Genomic DNA, 24,850 nt, shown 5'->3' on the forward strand with positions numbered 1-24,850 from the left:
ACTTTAACATATAATTTCTCTCGCAACTTATTAGTGAAAGGCGAGGGTACACCCTTATATGTACTCTCAATTGAGAAATGGTACATTTTAAATTAAAGTATGTGTAATATACTTCGTATTTATGAGAAATCAAATACAAAGGCATCGCAGATTTGTACTGTTTCACCTAACAACACTAAAAAGTACTTTTTACGTACTACAACGTATTAAAAGATATTTTGTGCGTATTAATGATCTCGATTGTATTTTGAGATCGACTTGATTATTGTCATGCATAGAGTACAAAGCCGAGTCGTTGACGACTCCTCCCTTTAATTAAAGTTTTTGGATTTCAAATGTGAGTCGAATGCTGCATGCTACAGCACATTTGTGACTCATGATGAGAGAAGCATGAAGCAAAATCAACGTGAACACTATTGAACAGAATCCTCATTAGAAGCCTCGGTTTGGGGTTCCAGATCTGCAATATCCTAAAAGTCGATAGGGAACAGGTAGCATGTGCTCATTTTATAGCTAATCAGTGTCGGTTAAGTTTAGTTGATTTTTCTTTTAATATCTAGTGTTTTGTGTTGTGCGTTGAAAAAAAAAAAAAAAATCCTCATTAGATGCGTGATTAACTAACTAGTCAAGTAATCTAATTTTAATATCTGTTTAAGAAACGAATAGAATGTACTGTACCATTATCAATAATCTTATGTCATTCATTGGTAGTTAATTTATTTAATTATTATATTATAATTAACTGAAAAAGGTAAACGTTTAGATGTGTCGATACCTCATCGATTCTAGATGTATAATATAATTACAGGATAACAACAAGAGTTAACAAAAAGTTAGGAAGCATTGAGTAAAGAGTAGGATGAAGAATCAAAGTTTTGATTTTAAACATAAAGTAAATGTTATAAGTCAATTTGTGTACGTAAATATATTATATAATTATAGACATTATAGTAAACACGAGGTATAATAATATTCTTTGATAAAATAGTATCAATTGTGGCTTGAGGGATGATTATCTTTGGAATAAGTAGTTTAATTGGATTAATATTGAAATTTTAATTTTCAATTGTTGAGATAAAGCTTGTTTAATAATCTTTATGCTCCATACGTCGTCTATAATTTGTAGATCCATATGTTTTCCCTTAGTAATATTTCTTGTAATATTTAATGATAAGAGTTCTTCATATGCTACTAGTAAATTGGGTAATAACTAATAACTAATAAGGCTAATAAGAGATTTCAAAACTATTATAAAATGTAAAATATGGTTTTATTTTATTTATTTATTTTTAATTAAAAGGAAAAAACACGACATACTCAATTAATTATGAGGTGCATCTCCCGAGCAGTATAGTAGATAGCATATTATACTCCATATGTTTTTCAACAAGGTGTGTAAAAATAAAAGGGGACACAGGTTTGTAAAGGTACAATTAAATGATTAATGAAGTCTACTATTGACCCATATCAATGGTATACGTAATATACTAGCACACTTCTAAAGTTGTGATTTTTTAAAATAATAATTATTGTATTTTTGGCTAATAGTGATTGATTATTATTTAATTTTTTCATGCCAAGGGTTATTAGTTCAACAAAAAAAAAAAAAAATAATAATAAATAAAAAATAAATTTAGGTTCCCACATGAACTAATGCTAATTAAAGATTTACTAATTAAACAGCTGTGAGTCTATGACCCAAGTACCCAACCACATTAAGATTTATATCATGCTAAAAGTATCCAAGTTTAGCTAGGGCCAATGATTTCATTTTTTCATTTCCACGTCATTTAGTGTTATGTATTTATCATGTCACATTCATATGATAAGCCCAAATTAGCTTTTTAACAAATGTTTTTACAAATTATAAATATATTCAAAATAGATTCCAGTTTAACAAAACATCCAAAATATTGATTTGACACAACACTATATAAAAAAGTCAAACAAACACATTGTAGGTTTGACCCAATTCAAAGTATCAAGGTCCAACCATTCAAGGATAGGATAGGGCTTGTTAAATTACTAGAATTGTAGGTACTAAAAAAAATTGTTCCAAGGATCACTACATATCATACAATAACCTTTCTTATGGTTTCAACTCTCAAACTTAACTTGTTCATCAGTATCTTGATCGAGGTTGCATGTGTGAGTGTGACTAATAACATTGTATAGGTCTATAGGAGTAGTATATTGTGTCATTAAAAAATATCTTGAAATTGTGTAAAAAATAGTTGTACAATGGTAAATAAATCAACCAAAAAGTCTAGTTAGCATGGCATTTTTGTAATTATACGGACTTACGAAGCATTAACAATTGTAAGACCCATTGTGAATTCAAACATAATCAAGGTGATGAATGTATATTGTGTTTTTGTTTATAAGGTATCTTCCTTTTTCCCGCTTTCTAAGCTATGAATTAGTTCTCGGCTCAACTTTAATTAATACTCGTATGTTTATGGCGATGAAAATTTATCATTATTGATATCAAATGAGCAAAAATAATCTTAGATGCAACATTACATCCGAATGTATATAAAAATTTCCACATACTTATTTATATAATATTTAATTTGTTACCCTAACAACGAATAATTAAGGGCCAATGGGAGTACAGAGTATTACATTTGTCATTTAAGAGGTATAATTTTGAAATTGCATGTATAAGTCCATTCTTTAATTAAAAACCCAATAAAATAAATGTTGAAGAATTTTTATCTTCCTAACACTCAAATTCCACGAGAATAATATGTTTTCCATGCAACGATGAAATGAAAGAGGTATGAAAAAAATGGATTGTATGAGCAACAATGTTATATACAAATACATACACATTTGATTTGCTTTCTTTTTAACCGTGTAAAATATTGAAAGCCACCTAATAGCATTGATTTCTTTCCACTGAAAAAATCAGTTATTTTCCAAATTAATTTGCTAATTGCCAAATTAAATTAGTGTTAATAACATAAAAAAAATGGTTAAGGGAAGTAACAATAGTGTAAATAGGCTGGAAGAGAAAAAGTGGGTCCTAGTTGTTAGCTGGCAATCCGTTTCTGACAGTCTGTTTTTCTTCTCCTCCAACGGTCACAACCCTTTTCGGACTTCCTCTTTACTATTAAACCCATTTCTCCCTTCTCTTCTTCTTCATTTCTCTCTTCATCTTCTCTTTTTCTCTCTATTTTTAAACTTCTTTTTTCTCTCTCTAAAATAAACAAGAAAATATCATCATCATCATCAATGGCGGCTGAAACCAAGAAGCCGAAGGAAGTGGTGGTGCCGGAAGCGGAGAAGCCGGTTGAGAAGGAAACCCCACCACTCCCACCACCTGCTGCGGTTGCCGAAGCCGAGAAGCCGGTTGTTGAATCGGCTGAACCCGAGAAGCCGGTTGAGGAATCGACAACCGAGGTTGAGCCTGAGAAGCAGATCGCTCAACAGGACTCTTTCAAGGAAGAGACTAATGTTGCCAGCGAGCTTCCTGAGGCTCAGAGGAAGGCTCTCGAGGATTTGAAGAAACTTATTCAGGAATCCCTCGAGAAGCACGAGTTCTCTACCCCTCCTCCCCCGCCACCCGCCAAGGTGGTTGAGGAGAAGAAGGAGGAGGAGCAAACTCCTGCCGCCGCTTCTACAGAAGAGAAGCCCGCGGAGGAGGTTGCTCCAGCTCCCGCTGTTGAAGAGGCCTCTAAAACCGAAGAGGCCCCAGCAACAGCACCTACAACTACTACAACAGAGGAGCCTGCTAAAAAGGAGGAAACCCCCAAAACAGAGGAACCTAAAAAAACAGAGGAACCCAAAAAAACAGAGGAAGTACCTGTCTCTGTTTCTGCACCTGATGCAGCGAAGAAAGAGGAGGAAGAGAAAACAGTTGAAGACATCAAGGAAACAATTGTGGTTGAAGTAGCAACAACAGCAGCACCCGAACCAACCGCTGTACCCGTGGAGGAGGCACCCAAGGAGGAAGCCGAAACCGCGGCACCCGAACCACCAAAGGAGCCAGAAGAGGTCTCAATTTGGGGCATTCCTCTGCTAGCCGATGAAAGAACTGATGTAATTCTCCTGAAATTTCTCCGAGCAAGAGATTTCAGAGTAAAAGATGCTTTCACCATGATCAGAAACACTGTTCGTTGGAGGAAGGAATTCGAGGTTGATACTCTTTTAGATGAAGACCTTGGAAGTGATTATGAGAAAGTTGTTTTTACTCATGGAGTTGATAAACATGATCGCCCTGTTTGTTACAATGTGTTCGGTGAGTTTCAGAACAAGGAACTTTACCAGAGTACTTTCTCTGATGCTGAAAAGAGGAAGAAGTTCTTGAGATGGTTGATCCAATTCCTTGAAAAAACTATCAGAACTCTTGATTTTAGTCCTCAAGGGGTTAATTCTTTTGTTCTTGTTAATGATTTGAAGAATTCTCCTGGGTATGGTAAGAGGGATCTTTACAAGGTTATTGACAAATTTCTTCAGATTCTTCATGATAACTACCCAGAATTTGCTGCTAAACAGGTATAATTTTTCGTTCTTTTTTGCATTTTTTTTGGTTTCATTGATTTTTATGTGATAATTTTGATCTGGGATTTGGGTAAAGATGGAAACTTTATCATAAATTTCATCTTTTATTGAATTTTGACATGGGTATTACTCAAAATACATTTTTTAAATTGATTATATTAATCTGATTTTATTTATTTATTTTGATTTTATAGTTGTGCATCAATGTTTCATGGTGGTATTTGGCATACAACTGGATTTACTTGACTGTGTTTACACCAAGGAGCAAGAGCAAGTTTGTGTTTGCTAGTCCATCAAAGACTCCTGAAACCCTTTTCAAGTCAGTAAACTTGTCTCCTTTGTTAATGTTTTTTCTCTCTCCTCAAATTATTAAACTATTTTATTGATGAATATGTTGTTTGGATGTTCTGCAAAAAAATTTAAAAAACAGGTACATAGCTCCTGAGCAGGTGCCTGTTCAATTTGGTGGGCACAGTAAGTTTGGTGAACATGAATTTTCACCAGCTGATTCTGTTACTGAGGTTACTATCAAGCCTGGCACAAAACACCCAATTGAGTTTGCATTTACTGAGGTATATTTGCACCCCTTCCTTACTTTTTGTCCGTTTCATAACGTTTTTAACATTTACTATTACCATACTGTGACATATATATATATATGAGCGATTTTGTTAGATTAGTTTCAAATTGAATTCCTTTTTGTCTGTTTCATATAACGTTCTTAACATTTACTGTTAGCATAACGTGACATATATATGAGCGATTTTGTTAGATTCGTTTCAAATTGAACTGATGTGTGTAATGTTGAGGATGTAGGAAACCGAGTTGGTTTGGGAGTTAAGAGTAATTGGATGGGATGTCACCTATGGCGCGGAATTCTTGCCAGCAAAGGAAGGAGGATACACACTAAATATTACAAAGCCAAAGAAAGTAACAGCAACAGATGAGCCAGTAATTTGTGACACATTCAAGGTGACTGAGCCAGGAAAGGTGGTCATAACTATTGACAACCAAAGTTCAAAGAAGAAGAAGCTCCTTTACAGGTCTAAAGTCAAGGGTTCTCAGTGATTTAATCAGAAATATTACCATTATTCATTCAAAAAATCATAGTGACTTTTGATAAGTTCTTTATTTTAAATTTTTGGGGGTTAAATTTACTTTTTATATAAGGAGTTTTGGGATTTATTATTTATTTATTTGTTTCTTTTTTCTTGGATTTTTAATTTTAATTTTCATGGTGTGTGTCCTTGGTCCTTGTGTTTTTCATGTTTGGAGGACATATACAGAGGAAGAAAGGGGTGCAAAAAAACTGTGTATTGGTACTCTTTTTTGTCTGTATATTCTATTTCTATGTAAATTTTAAATTGTGGTTGATGAGTTGTGCTAAAATATTTTTTGGTTTTTATTTTGTAATTTTTGCAAATTGTTTGTTGTTATTTCATATTTTAGGACTTTTTGTAATCTTTTGCTCCTTTAACTGATCAAACTTGGCATGTGGCCAACTTATATGTGGGGGCTGCATGTCTGAATGATTTAATCATGTGTTTGGTGAATATTTATTACTATACCCACTATTTTAGGGCTATTTTGACGATTATTCTTGTGGGATTTCTAAACCAAAACATGTATTTTGGCAATTATTTTTATAATTCCAATCTACTTTGAATCCTTGAAACTTTTGGTATACAACATATTGACTAGCTAGCTTTTAGGGGTTCAAAATATTGGGGAGGGAAACATTAGTTTTGATCTTTTTTCATTAAAAAGGAAAAGCAAAAGCTTATTTTTGTTAATCTTAAAGGTAGTGTAGAAGACTAAAAGTGTAGAACACAGTACTACTATAAGGAAAAATTAGCATAAACAAGTTAATGAAATGTTATGACAATAAAGTCAATATATAGTGTTACAAGAGAATTTGAACCTAATCTAATTTGTATTGTAATCAAAAGATCAGAAAGAGATAATATATATATATATATATATATATATATATATATATATATATATATATATATATATATATATATATATATATATATATATAGAGGAAGACTCATGTAAGAACCCTCCTCTATATAAGAACTCAATCTTATATAAGAACCAATCTCAACCATTTATTAGTTTTGATCCAACCATCTAAAACCATCCTTTAGTAATGGCATTTCTGTAATTCTTTTTTTATGTTCTAAATTTTTTTGCCTACTCTTATGTTCTAAATCTAGTCTACCTATTTTCTAATTTTTTTTTCTATGTTCCAAATTTAGTCTACTTATATACTAAAGTTGTTTTTTTTTTTTTTTTTTTTTTTTTTTCCTATGTTCTAAATTTTTCCAACCTATGTTCTAAAGTTTTTTTTTTCTTCTTCTTATGTTCTAAATATTCTTTTACCTATGTTCTAAATTCTTTTGCCTATGATCTAAATTCAGTCTACTTATGTTCTAAAGTTTTTTTTTCCTAAGTTCTAAATTTTTACTACCTATGTTCTAAAGTTTCTTTTTTTTTTTTTCTTTTTTTTTGTTTACGTTCTAAATATTCTTTTACCTATATTCTAAATATTCTTTTATCTATGTTCAAAATTTTTTTTTTCTATGTTCTAAATTTAGTCTACTTATGTTCTAAAGTTTTTTTTTCCTATGTTCTAAATTTTTTCAACCTATGTTCTAATTTTTTCCTATATTCTAAATTTTTTCTACCTATGTTCTAACGGTTTTTATTTCCTATGTTAAAAATATTCTTTTCCTATGTTCAAAATTCTTTTGCCTATGTTCTAAATTCAGTCTACTTATGTTCTAAAGTAGTTTTTTTTTTTTTTTTTTTTTTTTTTTTTTTTTATGTTCTAAACTTTTACTACCTATTTTCTAAAGTTTTTCTTATATAGTTATTTATAAATATTGCCTATGTAGGATTCGAACCTATATCAACTATGCATTTGCATAGTGCTCTACCACTTGAGCTAATAGGTTTTTAATATAAATCAACACCCTCCCATAGAAGCCGAGGAAAACAATCACATGCAATGTAGAAACTCAAATGCGACAATTTTGCATAAAGAAGATCTATGGACACCCCATTGAACTTAAATCTCATCACCGGGACAAAAGCATCAGGCACAGGGTGCAACTTTGTAACCTCAGGCATCTCAGAAAGCATCTAATGGAGTTCTTCAAAGAAATCTTCCTATATCCAGTAAAATATAACAAGTTAAGGGGCACTAAAGTAGCAAAAAATAATGGAAAAAGTATAGAAGCAGACAAAAGTTATATCTTACCTCTCGCGTAGCATGTCTAGGGGCAACACATAGGATATTTATATCAACTCCAGGACTACGCACCTATTTACAACAACCAAAAAAAAAACAAGAAGAAGAATTTAAAGCATAAGAAAACAAATATCTAGAACATAGGAAAAAATTTAGAACATAAGCTGAAAAAATAATTTAAAACATAGGAAAAAATTTAGAACATAAGCTGAAAAAATAATATAGAATATAGGAAAAAAAAATTACTACATAGGAAAAATTTAGAACATAAACAAACAAACATATGAAAAATAATTTAGAACATAGGAAAAAATTTAGAACATAAATTGAAAAAATAATTTCGAACATAGAAAAAAAATTTAAAACATAAGCTGAAAAAATAATTTAAAATATAGGAAAAAATTTAGAACATAAGAAAAACTTTAGAATTTAGGAAAAAAATTTAGATTATAGGAAAATTTAGAACATAAGCAAACCAACTTTTAAAACATAAGAAAAAATTTAGAACGTAAGCTGAAAAAATTTAGAACATAGAAAAAAATTTAAAACATAAGCTGAAAAAAAAATTTAGAACATAAGGAAAAAAAATGTATAATATAGGAAAAAAAATTTAGAACATATGAAAAATTTAGAACCTAAACAAACAAACATTTAGAATATATGAAAAATAATTTAGAATATAGGAAAAAAATTAGAACATAAGCTAAAAAATAATTTAGAACATAGGAAAAAATTTAGAACATAAGCTGAAAAAAAATTTAGAACATAAGAAAAAATTTAGAACATATGCTGAAAAAAATTATTTAGAACATAGAAAAAAAAAATTAGAACATAAACAAACAAACATTTAAAACATATGAAAAATAATTTAGAACATAGGAAAAAATTTAGAACATAAACTGAAAAAAATAATTTAGAATATAGGAAAAAAATTTAAAACATAAGCCGAAAAAATAATTTAGAACATAGGAAAAAATTTAAAACATAAGCCGAAAAAATAATATAGAATATAGGAAAAAAAAATTAAAACATAGGCTAAATTTAGAACATATGAAAAATAATTTAGAATATAGGAAAAAATTTAAAACATAAGTTGAAAAAATAATTTAGAACATATGAAAAAATTTAGAATGTAAGCTGAAAAAATAATTTAGAATATATGAAATAATTAGAACATAAGCAGAAAAAAAATTAGAACATAGGAAAACTTTAGAACATAAGGCGAAAAAAGTTTAGAACATAAAGAGGGGTTCTTATATAAGATTGGGTTCTTATATAAGGAGAGGTTCTTACCGGATCCCTCCCCAATATATATACTACCTCCGTTTTTTATTATTTGCAATAAAGGGGTATTATTTGTGAGACATAAAATATTCCTTTGTTGCAAATAATAAAAAACGGAGGTAGTATATATATATAGAGGAGGGCTGTAAGAACCCTCCTCTGTATAAGAACTCAATTTTATATAAGAACCCATCTCAACCGTTTATTAGTTTTGATCCAACTATCTAAAATGATCCTTTAGTAATGGCATTTGTGTAATTTAGTCTACTTATGTTCTAATTTTTTTTCCTATGTTTAAAATTTAGTCTACTAATGTTCTAAAGTTTTTTTTTTCTATGTTCTAATTTTTTTTACCTATGTTCTAAAGTTTTTTTTCTATGTTCTATTTTTTTTTTTACCTATGTTCTAAAGTTTTTTTCCCTATGTTCTAAATATTTTTTTACCTATGTTCTGAATTCTTTTGCCTATGTTCTAAATTCAGTCTAATTATGTTCTAAAGTTTTTTTTTCCTATGTTCTAAAGTTTTTATTTTTATTTATTTATTTTTTTAATGTTCTAATATTCTTTTACCTATGTTTTAAATTTAGTCTACTTATGTTCTAAAGCTTTTTTTTTTCCAATATTCTATATTTTTTCAACCTATGTTCTAAAGTTTTTTTTTCTTCTTCTTATGTTCTAAATATTCTTTTACCTATGTTCTAAATTCTTTTGCCTATGATCTAAATTCTTTTGCCTATGATCTAAATTCAGTCTACTTATGTTCTAAAGTTTTTTTTTCCTAAGTTCTAAATTTTTACTACCTATGTTCTAAAGTTTCTTTTTTTTTTTTTTTTTTTTTTGTTTACGTTCTAAATATTCTTTTACCTATATTCTAAATATTCTTTTATCTATGTTCAAATTTTTTTTTCTATGTTCTAAATTTAGTCTACTTATGTTCTAAAGTTTTTTTTCCTATGTTCTAAATTTTTTCAACCTATGCTCTAATTTTTTCCTATGTTCTAAAGTTTTTTTTCTTCCTATGTTCTAAATATTCTTTTACCTATGTTCTAAATTCTTTTTGCCTATGTTCTAAATTCAGTCTACTTATGTTCTAAAGTTTTTTTTTTTCCTATATTCTAATTTTTTACTACCTATATTTTAATAAAGTTTTTTTTTTTTATGTTCTAAATATTCTTTTACCTATGTTATAAATTTTTTTTCCTATGTTTTAAATTTAGTCTACTTATGTTCTAAATTCTTTTGCTTATGTTCTAAATTCAGTCTACTTATGTTCTAATGTTTTTTTTTCCTATGTTCTAAATTTTTACTACCTATGTTTTAAAGTTTTTTTTTTTTTTTTTATTTATAAATATAGCCTATGTAGGATTCGAACCTACATCATCTATGCATTTGCATAGTGCTCTACCATTTGAGCTAATAGTTTTTTGATATAGATCAACGCCCTCCCATAGAAGCAGAGGAAAACAATCACATGTAGAAACTCAAATGCCTCCATTATTACTACAACAACCACCATAGCTCACAAATTACCCAACACATGCTTACAAATTACCCAACACAACTACTACTAGGAAGTATTATCAAGTAAATTACAATCAGTCTGACAGAGGAAAATATAGAGTTGGATGTTCATCCATTGATTCCGTTCTGAAAATTGCATAATTAGTTGCAAAACCAAACCAAACCAACATAATGAAATATGGGTATTCTAGTAATATTAGCTTATTCATATAAACTAATATAAAAATGAGTAGACATCATATATAAACACGAGTACACCACATAATGAAATATGGGTAGTCGGAAACTGAGAAATTAGTAATCTAAAACAAAAAATTGTACAATTATATACAATTATACACACAAAAAAAGGCTATACATACATCAGTCATTAAAAATGAGATAAGGGACCTTTAGTATGATAGAAGAATCCTCACCATCTGTCCTCCATCTTTTAAATAGCTTTGGACATTGTGGAACCTTAAGCTGTTTTAAAGACCCCATGCCACCTACAGAATTGGGAAATGGTTTGAGCAGTGGGCAACATTAAATCTAAAGCCTTTGTAAAGCAGATAGGTCACAAAGTGACTCAGGAAGTGTTATTAAGTCTGGACAGTTTCTAATTGAAAGGCAGTGTAGGTGGGTGAGTTTCCTAATCCACTCCGGGAGGGTTTTCACTTCATAAAATGAATTTAGTCCCCTTCGTATTTAGCATTTAGCAGCACAGACTACAGAAAAAATAAGCATTTGGAACCTTTTTCACACAGACAAATTAGCAAACACGTAGCAGGCATAAACAAATGACAACAAACAACTCATAAAACACAAATCTTTCAACAACCCATTACATTTTTAAGTATTCTGAATTCAAGTAACAACACATTATAGCTTAAATTTGTCAAATCAATTGGATTAAAAAGCTTCAATTATGGTATAATTAACAAGTTTAGAGAAAGAAATAATACCTGGTATAAAATCAGAAATCAGAGCAAAATTTTGAAGTTGAGAGAAAGAGTAAGGGGACTTGGGTTGGAGTTTGGGTGATTGAGTAGGGAAATCACATAAATTTCAAAGGTTTTGAGCTTAATTATCTGTAAAAATCGAGTATCTAAGAATATTGCAGGATATTCCTCATATCTTATTTCTTTTCTGGTAAATAACGAGCATTTGGAACCTTTTTCACTTCATAACAACATCCTACGTAATTCCACAATTTCAACCACAAATGTTTACCATTTAGCAGCACAAACTACATAAAAAACGAGCATTTGGAACCTTCATAATATGAATTCAGTCCCCTTCGCCATATGTAGCCCCTAGAAAACAGCCTTGGCTTCCCCCACCCCCGATTACCACTTTTCTAAGCTCTGAAACGCAGCACACAAAAGGATCTCCCCTGAACTTCCTCTACATGCCGCACCCAGCCAGAACATCTTTAGAACATACGACACCTAAATTTAGAACATACGACACTTAAATTTAGAACATGATCATGAATAATCGAACATGTAATTTAGAACATTGATACGAAGTATAATAATGCTAATCAATTAACCTAAGTATACTAATGCTGCAAATTACATCTAATCAATTCACTACACTGTATAAATAATTTATAGCATAGAACTAATTTAGAACATAGGCCAAAAAAAAAATCGCAGTACAAAATCGTAGTATATTCCAGTCTATTTTTCAGAGGTAACCTTACTAAATGAAAATATCAAAAAATCCTCGGACAATTACAGTACAAAATTGAACAAAATTGCAGTACAAATCAAATAAAATTGGAGTACAAAAATATTGAAAATTCGGAAAACATCGAACAAAGTTGCAATTGAAAATTCGAACCATAAATTGGAAAAAAAATCACTTAAAAAATCGCAGAAATCGAGCCCTAAAATAGCAGGCAATAAAATGTTGATGCAATTTCGAACATAAAACAAAAATCAAACATAATAGATGCAATTTCGTAACAAATTCCTTAAAAATTCGAGAACAAAAAAATTAACAAAAGCGCCGAAATTAAATTGCTTGAACAAACATACCTTAATTTACCAAATTGCAAGAGAAATGACTGAAAATCGCTGAAAAAGTCTTTCAATGCGCTCTAATAATGGAGATTTTTGGGGGTTTGAGGAGAGAGAAAACAACGAGATGTTTTTGTGGAAGGGGTTCTTACCGGATTTATATGGAGTATTATCTTAATACTTGATTTCATCTTGACCGTTTAATTCAATCAAATTGTACGGATTAGATTGGTTCTTATATACACTTGGGTTCTTATATAGGGAGGGGTTCTTACCGGATCCCTTCCCTATATATATATATATATATATATATATATATATGACATGCCAAATATACCCAACATAACATCATACGAATAACAATAACTAAACAATCAAAAGATACATGATATCTCTATAGAATATACTGTCAAAGGAAAGAAAATATTTTGCACATCTTGCAAAAAGGAAGGGCATAACATCTTCAATTCAAGTATTACCTTTTCATTAATCTAGAAATGAATCAAATACCTACAAATTTACAAAGGAAGCTGAAATGATAACAAGGTGTAAATGTCAAAATGAAAGTGAATAGAATAAACTTTAGCAACTTCAACATGAACATGAACATGAACATGAACATGAACACATGAACATTATGATTATATGTGTTGTGTAGAATGTAGATAACATGATATGAGGGACCAAAAGGGTCTTATTGCTATAATAGAGTCTTGAGAGACTACTAAACTAAAGTCCAATTTTTCCACTCAAAAAAAAAAATAAAAAAAAATAAATAAATCTAAAGGATAATTATCATTTAGCAGCAGTATGTTCTCTGGAATTTTCTTCTGAATTAATTATAAGTAGGTTTGATTTAGAAGCTATAGAATTGATGGTTTTGATCAACTACTTTTTGAAAGATGAGACTAATTGGTACTAATAATTTGTTGATATATTATAAGTTATCATGTAGGGACAAATTATTTCATGTAATTTTCACTGATGTTTCAATCTGATGGGGATGGCAGCTCGTGCAAGCTTATCTTCTTAACCTTATGTACTTGTATATTCATAAAATTTAATATTTTTTCTAACTTTCTTCTAACTTCAATTGGGTAAGATTATTTATCTAGTGACACTAATTGGAATTTTTTTCAATACTCAAGTTATAAATTAAAAAAGGATAGGTACGTGTTATTGTTGATGTATGAATTATACTTCGATTGATTCAAGGTCATTATAATCATAGCTTTTTACCACTCTGTAAAAATAAGTTTTTATTATTTTAAAAATGGTCGAGAATTATAAGAGTTTGTGGATTGACACGAGCACTTGGCCGAGGCACAACACCTCTACATTGTAGGCACAAGACGTAGTCAAGTAGGTCGGGTTAGCATGACAATTACCATCAATAAATCCCCTAGTCAATTCGTTTGATTTATCAAAACATCTTAAAAAGCAAATATTTCAGAAAATGAACTGTTGTTTAATTTGTACACAAACCATAACCAGATATCAAGAAGCTTATTAAGGGTCTGAAAGTCTCGCGAAGATCTCCCTCGATCTCTCACCTTTTCTTTGCAGATGATGCTATGCTTTTCTTCAAGACAAATAAAGAATCATGTTTGTGCATAGCGGACATCCTTACTAGGTTTGGGAAAGCTTCTGGTCAACAATTAAATCTCCAGAAATCTGTTATAAATTTCTCACCGGGTGTCGCCTCTGAGGAAAAATTAGCTATAAAACAGCTTCTCTCTATGCCAGAGACTGAGAATATGGGGATTCATCTGGGTGCCCCTATTGATATTATGGGGAAAAAAAGTTCCTCTTTCCAGTTCCTGGTTGACAAAGTGGCGGAAAGAATCATCTCATGGGCCCCCTTACATCTATCCCAATCGACAAAGTTAATCCTCATTAACACGGTTTTGGTAAGCATGTCTGCGCATGTTATGAAGTGTCTGAAACTCCCCCAGAGCATCGCAAACAAAATTGACTCCCTAATTACTCGGTTCTGGTGGGCTGGTAATGGGAATAAGGGGTTGCACTGGGTGAGTAGAAGTATCATCCAACTTTCGAAGAGTATGGAAGGGCTGGGAATAAGGGGACTTTCGACTCTTAACGACGCTCTTCTATTCAAGCAATCAACGAGGATGCACCTAAAACCACAGCTTTTGCTAGCAAGAGTACATAGAGGATTGCAACCATGCAGTATATACCATATTACTAGTCCTTATAGAAGACAAGGGAATCCTTCCATGGGGAGGTCAAGTATATAGAAAGTTGTTCAATCCTTCAAGAAGGGCTTTGCGTGGAAAGTGGGAAATGGAGAAAGTATTAGGGCTGTCAGCATGCCGTGGGTTAAAGGGGAAATCCCTCTAGTTAAGGACGGTCTTACTCTGAGGGCCTCCTTGAATTTCAAAGTAAGTGATTTCATTGACAGTGATACTTTAACTTGGAATGCAGGAAGGATAAGGGAATGTTTTGATTGGAATAGTGCAAAAGCGATCCTGGCAATGGAGCTCCCGCATTCAACTGAAGAGGATTTCCTCTACTGGAAATATCACCCCTCCGGCAAATACACAGTTAAAACTGGGTATTACTACCTCTCAAAGGATGAAGGAATGGAAAGCACTACGTCCTTGAATAGGGATCTAGAGTTTGTAAAGCTGGTTTGGAGAATGGACATTCAACCGAAGTGGAAAGTTTTCCTGTGGAAGTTGTTTCATGACGGAATTGCGGTGAAAGGTAATCTAGCTAGACGAGGGATACAAATTGAAATTGTGTGTGGCTATTGTGGGTTGGCTTTGGAAGATAGCCAACATCTGTTTAGATTTTGTAATCTGGCAAAGGAAGTTTGGGAGAATAGCTCCCTAACTATTTGTCCTGACATCCCTGGGTCTTCTTCTTCTTTGAGGAGATGGATTCAGCACTATATCCTGCTCTTTAATAGCGAGGATGGAAAGAATAGTAATTGTAGTGTTTTGTTCATAGCATCACTATGGAGTATATGGAAAATGAGAAATGCAATATGCTTTAAAGGGTCCACAGGGACAAATAGTCTGGTAGTGGAGTTCATAAAGCTTGCAATGGAGGATCATGAGATCTTCAGGCAACAAAGAAGTCCAGCAAACGAGAGGGAGGTTGCCAGCAAGGATAACCCCATTATCCCCCCGGGTTAACTATGTGCAGCTAGGAAAGGAAAAGCTTGGTTTTGACAATTTCATAGTGGAAGCCGATGGCTCCTAGGATAAGAAAACAATGAGATCAGGGGTAGGATGGGCAGTAAAGAATAATATACAAGGTGTTGCAAGGGAAGAGGGGGGGAAATATGGTACTACAGCATCAGTCATCCAATGTGAGGCCTGGGCTTGTCTTGAAGCTATGAAGTGGGCTCGGGCTAAAGGAAAACATGGAATCCTTATCTTATCTGACTCCCTCTCTCTTCTGAATAGTTTACAAGATAACCAGGGAAAAGAAATCTCGATTAATTGGCTGCTAAAAGAGTTAAGGATAGTTGGAGCATCGTTTCAAAGATGCACAATTTTAAAAGTTAATAGAGATCAAGTTCAACGAGCTAACGACATTGCAAGGAAATGTCGGAAAGATTTCACTTATTTGCTGTAATTTTATTTGTTTCCTTTGCAATTGTCAGAAAAAAAAAAAAAAAAAAAAAAAAAAACCAGATTAGCACTAATTTAAGTATGTTGCTTTTAATTATCTTGATTCATACTACATTTTGGATTTGTCAAAGGTAATACATAGTCAGTCCATCTGTCAAGCATACTTGAAAACAAAAGATAAATCAAAGTATCAAACACTTTTACTTTCCTTATCAAAATCATACACTTGTGCTTTATATTTGGGCCCTATCTCCAATTTATGCTTACCTTTTGAATATACCAAGTATTAAACTAGTTTAGATTTAGCCTAATTTGAGTGATTAATTGCTTTTGTGACATGAAATACGCTACTGATGTATGCTTCATCCTAGAAGACTATTAGGGAATCCGAATAATAGAGTGTCTCATCATGTCCTAAACCATATTGATTGGCTAATCCCTAAATTAATTAAATCGTGTTTTGTCGTTACTCTTAATCAATGATACTCCCCAAACTTTGATGATTTTGAATATACAGAGGGCCCTCTCACATTTTACCGCATATATATTTTCATCGGGTTTTATGTTTGTATTATTTGAAGTTTTATGATATCTAATTTTAATTTTGATATGAATAATATTAACTTTGATAATGAATAATTTTAACTACTTTATTTTACATGCTTATTACAAAAATTTATATTTTTGAAAAATATTTATATTGATACAAATTCAGTTAATGGAACCTAAAATGAGTACAATTTTGACCATGAATAAACTATTTCAATAGTTGAAATGATTTGACAATAAATTGAATCCTATTTAATGATCAAGTAGTTTGCAAATTTCCCTAAAAACAATAATAAAGAAAGAAAAATACAGAGAGAAATTGTACAACAACACGAATTAATTGAATTAATCTTGCTTTCGACAGCTTAAATTCAGACCAAAAACATGAGTAAGGCTGATGGAGTTATGATTAGAAAGTCACACTCGTTATAATTTTCTGTTACAACAACAGACATTCAATCAACTTTTTCACAAATATTTTACACATGCTCACTTTATTTTGCATAAAATTTGTTAATGTACTTTCAATTGCATGCATTTGTATGCTAATCATAACCCCGTGCTAATTAACCACCTTCAAATTAATGGATTAGTATCTCATAATTATAATTTGGATGCCTTCAAGAATGCCTTTTGCAAGTAAGAACATATCTCTAAATTTTTAACTCAATGATTTCCAAATATTATGAGGAATAAATACAGAGTGATAAAATATTATTTTGATTTTTATACTTCGAAATTAATGTACATATGTACTTCGTATATAATTTATAAATAATAAGTCTAAAAAATACACTCGAAAAAAACCTTAAAAATAAGGGTGCGTAATGTTATGACTACAAATAAGCATTTAATGTCTTTCTTCATTTGGTGTAAATTTAGAAATGCATGACAAAATCACGAGCAAATCGGTGAAATTAATATATATATCTCATTAATATTTTTCTCTTTTAATTTCTTATACAAATCCCTTAGAGTTATGTATAGTATATTCCTAAAAATAAATACATAACCCAAACATACCCTCGTAATGACATAATATGGAGTAATAACGCAGCAAAAATACATGCAAAGGACAACCACCAACACAATGAGACACACTAGTGACACTACAATAGCAAACTTATAGCAAAAAACATAAATTCTTTCAATCTTACTCCAATTTTAAAGTTTTTTTGTGTAAGAGTTGAAGATTCTTCCAAATTTGTCTTAAACTCTATAATTTCATGTCAAAAAATAAAAAGGTTCGTCCAACATTGTACCCAAAAACTTTATTAGATTATTTGTTTACACTCGAATATAGCTAAAGATCCATATGTTGGGAATTAGTATAGATTAGGGACCATTTTGGGGTCATTTGGACTCTATTCCACAAATTAAGCAGGATATTTTATAGTCGAAGATACAATTTGAGTTTCATTTTCAAGTTGTATGACACATGCATAACTGCATAAACATAACAAGTTGATGAAGAATCCAAAGATTTATGTCTTGGACGTTACCAAGATTTATGTTTTATTCTTGTACATGATTTTTAGTCAGTCCAAGTGCCCATGTTCATGTAATAGCGGCGCCCAGCTACTTTTTAAACAAAGAGGCAATGCAACTTTGCTTAATAATTACCAACCCTGCTTAGCTCTTTGCCACCTATAAATAAATTTGAATCTCGGATTTTCGGTAAAACTAAGGTAAAAAGTTTTTACTTTGAGAATAGATTACTGAAACATTTTATATCAAACCAAACGGACTATAAGCTGTGTAAGGGGTTTTTAAAACTACTAGGCTAATTTTAAGACGTGGACTAGACCCATAACAAAGGTACTTCAACCATTTCACAATTCACATATTGATTGGGCCAAACTGACTAGATCTAATCACCATGTTTAAACTATCTTCATAAGCCTAATAACAAAGCAATAAACTGTAGTTCAGACTAATTCAGCCTCCACTTTCCTTGGGAGAAGACCTTGTAAAGCTTTTCAAAAAAAAAAAAAAAAAAACAAAAAATCATTATGGAAGGCCTGCTATAGCTAGTTATACCAAGTCTTTACTGTGTGCACAAATCAACAAGCTTTGAAATTGTGGATCCCACCAGCTAGCATTGGTAGTAAGTTTGACAAAAAATTTTGAAACATCTACAATTTTCCCTAATATGTGGAGTAGAATCCATGCACAATTGCATATAGCATGAATTAAGCTGAAGACCTATGGAGGATGTTTGTGAGAAATCGGGCGAAACATCCTCCTCCAGGGAAGAGTTTAGGGTGGCTAGTAAACTTACAGAATACCAAAAGAAAGCCTTACATGATCTGAAAAGCCTTATCCAAAATGGCCCCGGAAATGATCAGGTTTCCTCCTTTGAAGGGTATCATGCTACAATCTGGGGAGTTCCTCTTCTTGGTGATAATAGAAGTGATACTATCATTCTAAAGTTCTTGAAAGCGAAGAATTTTGAGGTTTTTGATGCATATGCTATGATCAGGAACACTCTTCTCTGGCGCAATGAAGTGGGCATTGAATTACTCTTACAAGATGACGTTGGAATTCACGATAACAAGAGTGTAATGTTCACTCATGGTTATGACAAAGAAGGGTACCCTGTATGGTACTTGGTTTTGGAGGATGTCTTGATCAATAATCGTAGCCAGATTACATTGTACGATGTCCAAGAAGGGCGGAATTTTTTTCGCTGGCTGATCAAGTTCACAGAGAAGAATATCAGGAAGATTGTTTGTAGCACAAGAGGTGATGATTCTATTTTGTTAGTCATTGATCTTAAAAGCTTAACAAGGTATGGCAACAGAGACCTGTACAAGGTCATTTACAAGTATCTCCAAATGCTGAGCGATTATTATCCAGAATTTGTGGCAAAACAGGTATCTAACAAACTCGATTTGTTAATATTCGGTTCTTGAATGTGCTGCATCATTAACAAATTATTTCTGGTTCTGGATTTGAATTTTTTTGAGTTGTCTAACAGTTGTGGATCAATGTTGCTTGGTGGTATCGGAATTATTGCCGGATTTATTCGATGGTGTTTGATGTATGGAGCACGAACCAATTAGTATTTTCAGGTCAAACAAAAACCATCGAGACCCTTTTCACGTCAGTAACGCCTCTTGCTCCCTAGTCCCCTTTTTGTTCAGTTTTTATCCTTGCTCTACCTTATTATGATCCCTGTATTTGACGCTCATAACAGATACATATCTCCTGCACAAGTGCCAGTGAAATATGGCGGTCTAAGCAGAGATAACGAACAAGATTTTCACCAATCTAGCAGTAATGATGTTAGTCCTAATGTTACCATCAGTCCTTCTGGCACACAGAGACTCGAGTTCCATTTCACAAAGGTAAATGCCTGATATATCTAAAAGTGACAAAGGAGTCGTTTGGATCTGGTCATATCCGAACCTATTTTATACTGAACTTGCTAGGTTTAATTTCTTACACCATCTATAAGAAACTGTCTCCTACAAGAATACCATATTCTGATTGTTTACATGATATGCCACTACAACCTGCAGCCCTGTAATGTACTCTGGGATCTTAGGATGATAAGCTGGGATGCTATATATGAAGCGAAGTTTGAACCTGACTCTAAGGAAAGTTACATAACAGCTATATCAAGGCCAAGGAAGCTTACAGCGAATGATGAACCTGTAATTTCTGAGGGTTTCAGTGCAGATGAGCCTGGAAAACTGGTACTTACCATTCGTAATACAAGTTCAAAGAAGAAGAAGCTGCTTACTAGAGTTCGAGTTGTGTCATCTGACCTGAATACAGAGCCAGAAGCTTCTCTTCGCGGTTGGTTAGTTCAGTCAGATGATGAAAGTAGTATGATTTGTTGATTGGGAATATTTTTTCCTGGGATTTCTCAAACATAACTCTACAACCATTGTCATAAAATACCTAAATTTCGCTATTCTAAATTTCTATTGACTTTACTTTTCTTTTTCCATATCTGCTTCCTTTTTCCAACCCATCTCTTGCACTCAAACTTGCAAGGCAAGTAAGTTAACATAGGCTCCGCCATGAAAAAACGAGTTAGGTAAGGGAAATTCAAGCGAAAAACAAGCCGAAGGGACTTATACAGTTATACCCTTAAAGTAGAGTGGCATCTTGCATCAGCAACGATTATTTCAGCTTAACTTTATTGCAGAAAACAAGCTTAATAGAATACTCCATAATAAATAATGTGTGTGTAGACTAGTAAGTTGGTGGCTTGGCATCATTTGATTCCTTCAAAAGACAATATTAGTCTAATAATGTCTATAGCTGTCAAGGGTATCATAATTTCCAGAAAAAGTTCCAAATGACATAAATTGAAAGTGCCAGTACACCTAATTGAGATGTGATTCATATCAGAAACTACTTCTTGTGATATAAATGATATTTGAAGTACAAAAAATGTGACATAATTACAGAAAATATAAATCGAAAATCATGTCAGAAAGAACTACTCCATAGATATAAAAACCTGAAAGTGACTTAGCACCAAGGTTTTGAAGGACTATCTAATTATATCTGTAATTCTCACTAAGTATTTATTTATACCAAGATATTCCCAGAAATTACTCCGTAATAAAATGGATTTCTAGATGGGCAATTACGCTTCCAACAATTGAATAAACATCCATAAAACAAGTATACAGATAAAATAAAACAACAAAGTTTTACGAGTTTTTACAATCATTATACACTCAACACAAACCCTATGGTTCTATTTTCCTAATGGATCAACAAGCCAAAACCAATCAAGCGCTCTAATCAGTTAGCACTTAACATATGCTCCAAAAGGAAAGAAAATGGGTCAAAAAGTTCCAGAATGTTGAAAAAAGAAACAAAATTATAAACCAAAGATATGAACCAATGAAAATTTGAAGTGGAAATTCATCTACATTTTGAACAAGGAAATCAACACTCATTTATAGCAATGTTGGCAATAGTCTTGAACTAGCTTAGTGCAACATCATCATCATCAATCAGAGAAAGGCAACACTTTGTACCTGTAGAGGAGTTTCTTTCTCTTGAAAGTTGGGTTGTCAACTGTGAGGACTATCTTACCAATTTCACTTACTTTGAAGCTTCCAGATATCACAGGATCGTCACTTGAGGTCATCTTGGTTGACTTTTGTATAACCACGATGTAACTATTTTCAGCGCTAGGCACGAACTCAGCACTATAAGTGACGTCCCATCCCACTACTCGAAGCTCCCAAACGATGATACATTTCTACAAAATCCAATAATAGCAATTAAACTTACAAATAAATCATTAAAACAGGAAACTTATGTCACTAATTGAGAAACTGGAGCAAAACCTACCTCAGAACATATGATTTCCACAAACTGTTTTGTTGCAGTTTTTAAGCTTAGGACAGTAGCAGGATCGTCCACAGTGAAATCCGGATTGCAATCACAATAATCAACACTAAGGCCACCATACTGAATAGGAACTTGCTCGGGAGATACATACCTGTTGCATCCAAAATACAAATCTGACTTTAGTATAACCACCAAATTTAATAGAGATCAAGGGGAAGAGGTAGAATGGTACTGACTTGAAAAGGGTTTCAGCAGTTTTTGAGGGTCCAGCAAACACAAACTTGCTCTTTGTTCTTTGGGTCATGAATGGGCTCATCATAGTGTAGAAGGCCAAATACCACCAAGGCACATTGATGAACACCTACGAATTAATTTCGTAACACATAATTTATTAGGAACCAATAATTTCTTAGAGTTATACTTCCTACATCCTTGAGAAGACTATATATGTTTGAATGTTTGCTTCTTACATTAGATCAAATGGGGAAACTTGGTAAATGAAAGTTCAGAAAAATATTTCTAATTCAAGTAAGTGCCACTCTTTAAACTTAGGATGCAATATATGATATCAAGCCAACTACCGAGTAGCAGGCTGTCACAGTGCCACACACCCAAGGTAGACTCAAAGTTCTTATGCAATTAACATGAACATCAACTAGCTCGTTCGAATTATAATACAAATCAAGCTATCTTCATCTAAACAATAAGCATCACCAGGATCAATCAACATATAGTGTACAACATCCAATTATTAACAATCATGCTAACACAAAATTGATACAATACTAACTACCATTTCCAAGTGTAGGCAACAACAATAACAGCAACCGAGGATTAATGATGCTAATACAACATCTATAAATTCAAGGAAATATACCTGTTTGGCAACAAACTCAGGATAATTGTCTTGCAGCAAATGAAGAGCTTGTCTAGTAGCCAACCTAAGGTCTCTTTTACCAGGACCAGGAGCATTCTTCAAATCATTAACCTGAAAAATAGTATTAACACCACCAGCATCGAAATCGAGCTTTCGAATACTCTTCTCTAAGAACTGAATTCTCCACTTCAAAAACTTCTCTCTCTTCTCCTCACTTGAAAAAGTCTTGGTATACAAATCCTTATTCTGAAACTCCCCATAAACATTATAACAAACTGGGTGACCTTCCCTATCATGTCCATGCATAAACACAACTTTTTCCAAAGCATCCCCTAAATCTTCATCCACTAATTTATCAATCCCAAAATTCTCCCTCCAAATTAGGGTATTCTTAAGCATTGAAAAAGCATCATTAACCCTAAAATCTCTTGCCCTTAAAAACTTCAGTAAAATTACATCAGTTCTATCATCTTTCAACAAGGGTATTCCCCAAATTGAAACTTCCCCATCATTTTCATCTGGGTTTTTCTCATCCTCCTCTTTTAAAGCAGATTCAATAGTATTTAAAGCTGAACTTGCAGCTGATTTTGATGATTTGGGCAAAAGGGTTTTATCAGAGAGAGATTGTTTGAGCTGGGTTTTAAAATCTTCAAGGGATTTTCTCTCAAAATCTGAAAGATCAGAAAGAAGATTACTTTCCACTTTAAAAGAAACAGCTGATTGAATAAAGCTGCTTTTTTTAGGTTCCTTAATCTGGGTATCCTCAGATTCAGTAATTGTTTGTGATTCTGTGTGTTCTTCAACTTGAACTGCAGGTGCTGAAACTGGTGGTTCTGGGGTTGTTTCAGATTCTATTTTCGCCCGAGATTCTTCTTCTGGCACCGGAGATTCTTCTTCCTTAGGTACATGAGTCTCCGTTTCAGCTAATTTAACCGGAGATTCTGATTCTGGTATCGCCGGAGATGGGTTTTCCGGCGGAGGAGCAGTGGTGGAAGGGGGAGTAGATTCTGCCATTTTAGGAGAGAGAAAGTGGAGTGAATGAGGATAGAGAAAGAGGAAAGATAGTGAGTGAGAGGTAGGGAGTGAAACGGCGGCGTTTAGGGAGGAGAAAGGAGAATCCAAAGTGCAGAAAAAAAAGGGGAAAATTATTGAGAAGACAGGACAAAAGGAGGAAGAAGAAGGGGAAATTAACACGTGGAGGACAAATTAATTGTGATTGAAAATCTTTAATCTACTTTTATTGATTTTTAAAAATAAAAAAGAAAAAAAAAAGTGAGAGTATTTTAGATTTTTATAGTAAAAGGGAGCAAAAATAAGGAAATATGGGAATGTTCACTTGTAGTCAAACTGAATATCATCGGATTCTTTATGGTTTTTTACTGTCTGCCCATCGTTTTTGGCCCTTTTGAACTTTTTTTCTGTTTTTTTTTTTTTTTTTTTTTTTTTACAGTGTAGAAAAGAAGTTGGTGTAGTAGACGATAAAAGTCATATGAGTCCAGCTTAGGTGGAAATGTGACCTACTAATCCTTTATTTTTGAGTTAAGGTAACATTTGGTGATCAAGTTTTCACCAATTTCACCTTTTGGTGATCAATTTTTTTTGCTTGTAATTTGGTGATTGAAGACACTTTTCCGGTGAGGAAAATTAAATGGGGGATAAAAACTTAGTGACTTAGGGTTAAAAACATAATCACCTAAGGTTAACCAATAGGAAATTAGCTGATTTAATTAAATTTTTTGCTTTAATCGAAAAATGTCGGTTATTGAAATGAGTCAATGACGCCCAATTCCCCTGCTTTCTCGTTCGTGGCTGCTCTGCTTATCATCATCACAATCATCCATCTTCATCACCATTCATCAGCATCATCAATCATCGCTAATCGTTATCAACAATCATTAGCAAACAATCTTGACCGCCCGAT

The 24,850-nt window shown here is 32.4% G+C and overlaps 4 protein-coding genes across 4 annotated transcripts; 3 read left to right on the forward strand and 1 right to left on the reverse strand.

The window, feature by feature from the left end:
* Positions 1 to 3,143: 3,143 nt before the first annotated feature.
* Positions 3,144 to 5,914, forward strand: LOC110725229 (patellin-3-like). Its single transcript, XM_021904718.1, has 4 exons — positions 3,144 to 4,500; positions 4,701 to 4,825; positions 4,937 to 5,078; positions 5,323 to 5,914. The coding sequence occupies exons 1-4, from the start codon at positions 3,238 to 3,240 to the stop codon at positions 5,572 to 5,574; spliced, it is 1,782 nt and encodes a 593-aa protein (XP_021760410.1). The 5' UTR covers positions 3,144 to 3,237; the 3' UTR covers positions 5,575 to 5,914.
* Positions 5,915 to 14,906: 8,992 nt separating this feature from the next.
* LOC110725083 lies at positions 14,907 to 15,737 on the forward strand. Its single transcript, XM_021904554.1, has one exon. It carries the CDS (start codon positions 14,907 to 14,909, stop codon positions 15,735 to 15,737), a length of 831 nt encoding a protein of 276 aa, XP_021760246.1.
* A 3,197-nt stretch (positions 15,738 to 18,934) lies between these two features.
* On the forward strand, positions 18,935 to 20,575 carry LOC110725084 (patellin-3-like). The gene is made up of 4 exons (XM_021904555.1): positions 18,935 to 19,603; positions 19,708 to 19,832; positions 19,927 to 20,077; positions 20,252 to 20,575. The coding sequence occupies exons 1-4, from the start codon at positions 18,935 to 18,937 to the stop codon at positions 20,573 to 20,575; spliced, it is 1,269 nt and encodes a 422-aa protein (XP_021760247.1).
* Positions 20,576 to 21,318: 743 nt separating this feature from the next.
* Positions 21,319 to 24,306, reverse strand: LOC110725230 (patellin-3-like). Its single transcript, XM_021904719.1, has 4 exons — positions 22,930 to 24,306; positions 22,289 to 22,413; positions 22,053 to 22,203; positions 21,319 to 21,960 (listed from the first exon to the last, which is right to left on the reverse strand). Exons 1-4 carry the CDS (start codon positions 23,941 to 23,943, stop codon positions 21,706 to 21,708), a joined length of 1,545 nt encoding a protein of 514 aa, XP_021760411.1. The 5' UTR covers positions 23,944 to 24,306; the 3' UTR covers positions 21,319 to 21,705.
* Positions 24,307 to 24,850: the final 544 nt, after the last annotated feature.

This window comes from Chenopodium quinoa, unplaced genomic scaffold (assembly GCF_001683475.1).
Source record: "Chenopodium quinoa cultivar QQ74 unplaced genomic scaffold, ASM168347v1, whole genome shotgun sequence".
NCBI classification, from domain to species: Eukaryota; Viridiplantae; Streptophyta; class Magnoliopsida; order Caryophyllales; family Amaranthaceae; genus Chenopodium; species Chenopodium quinoa.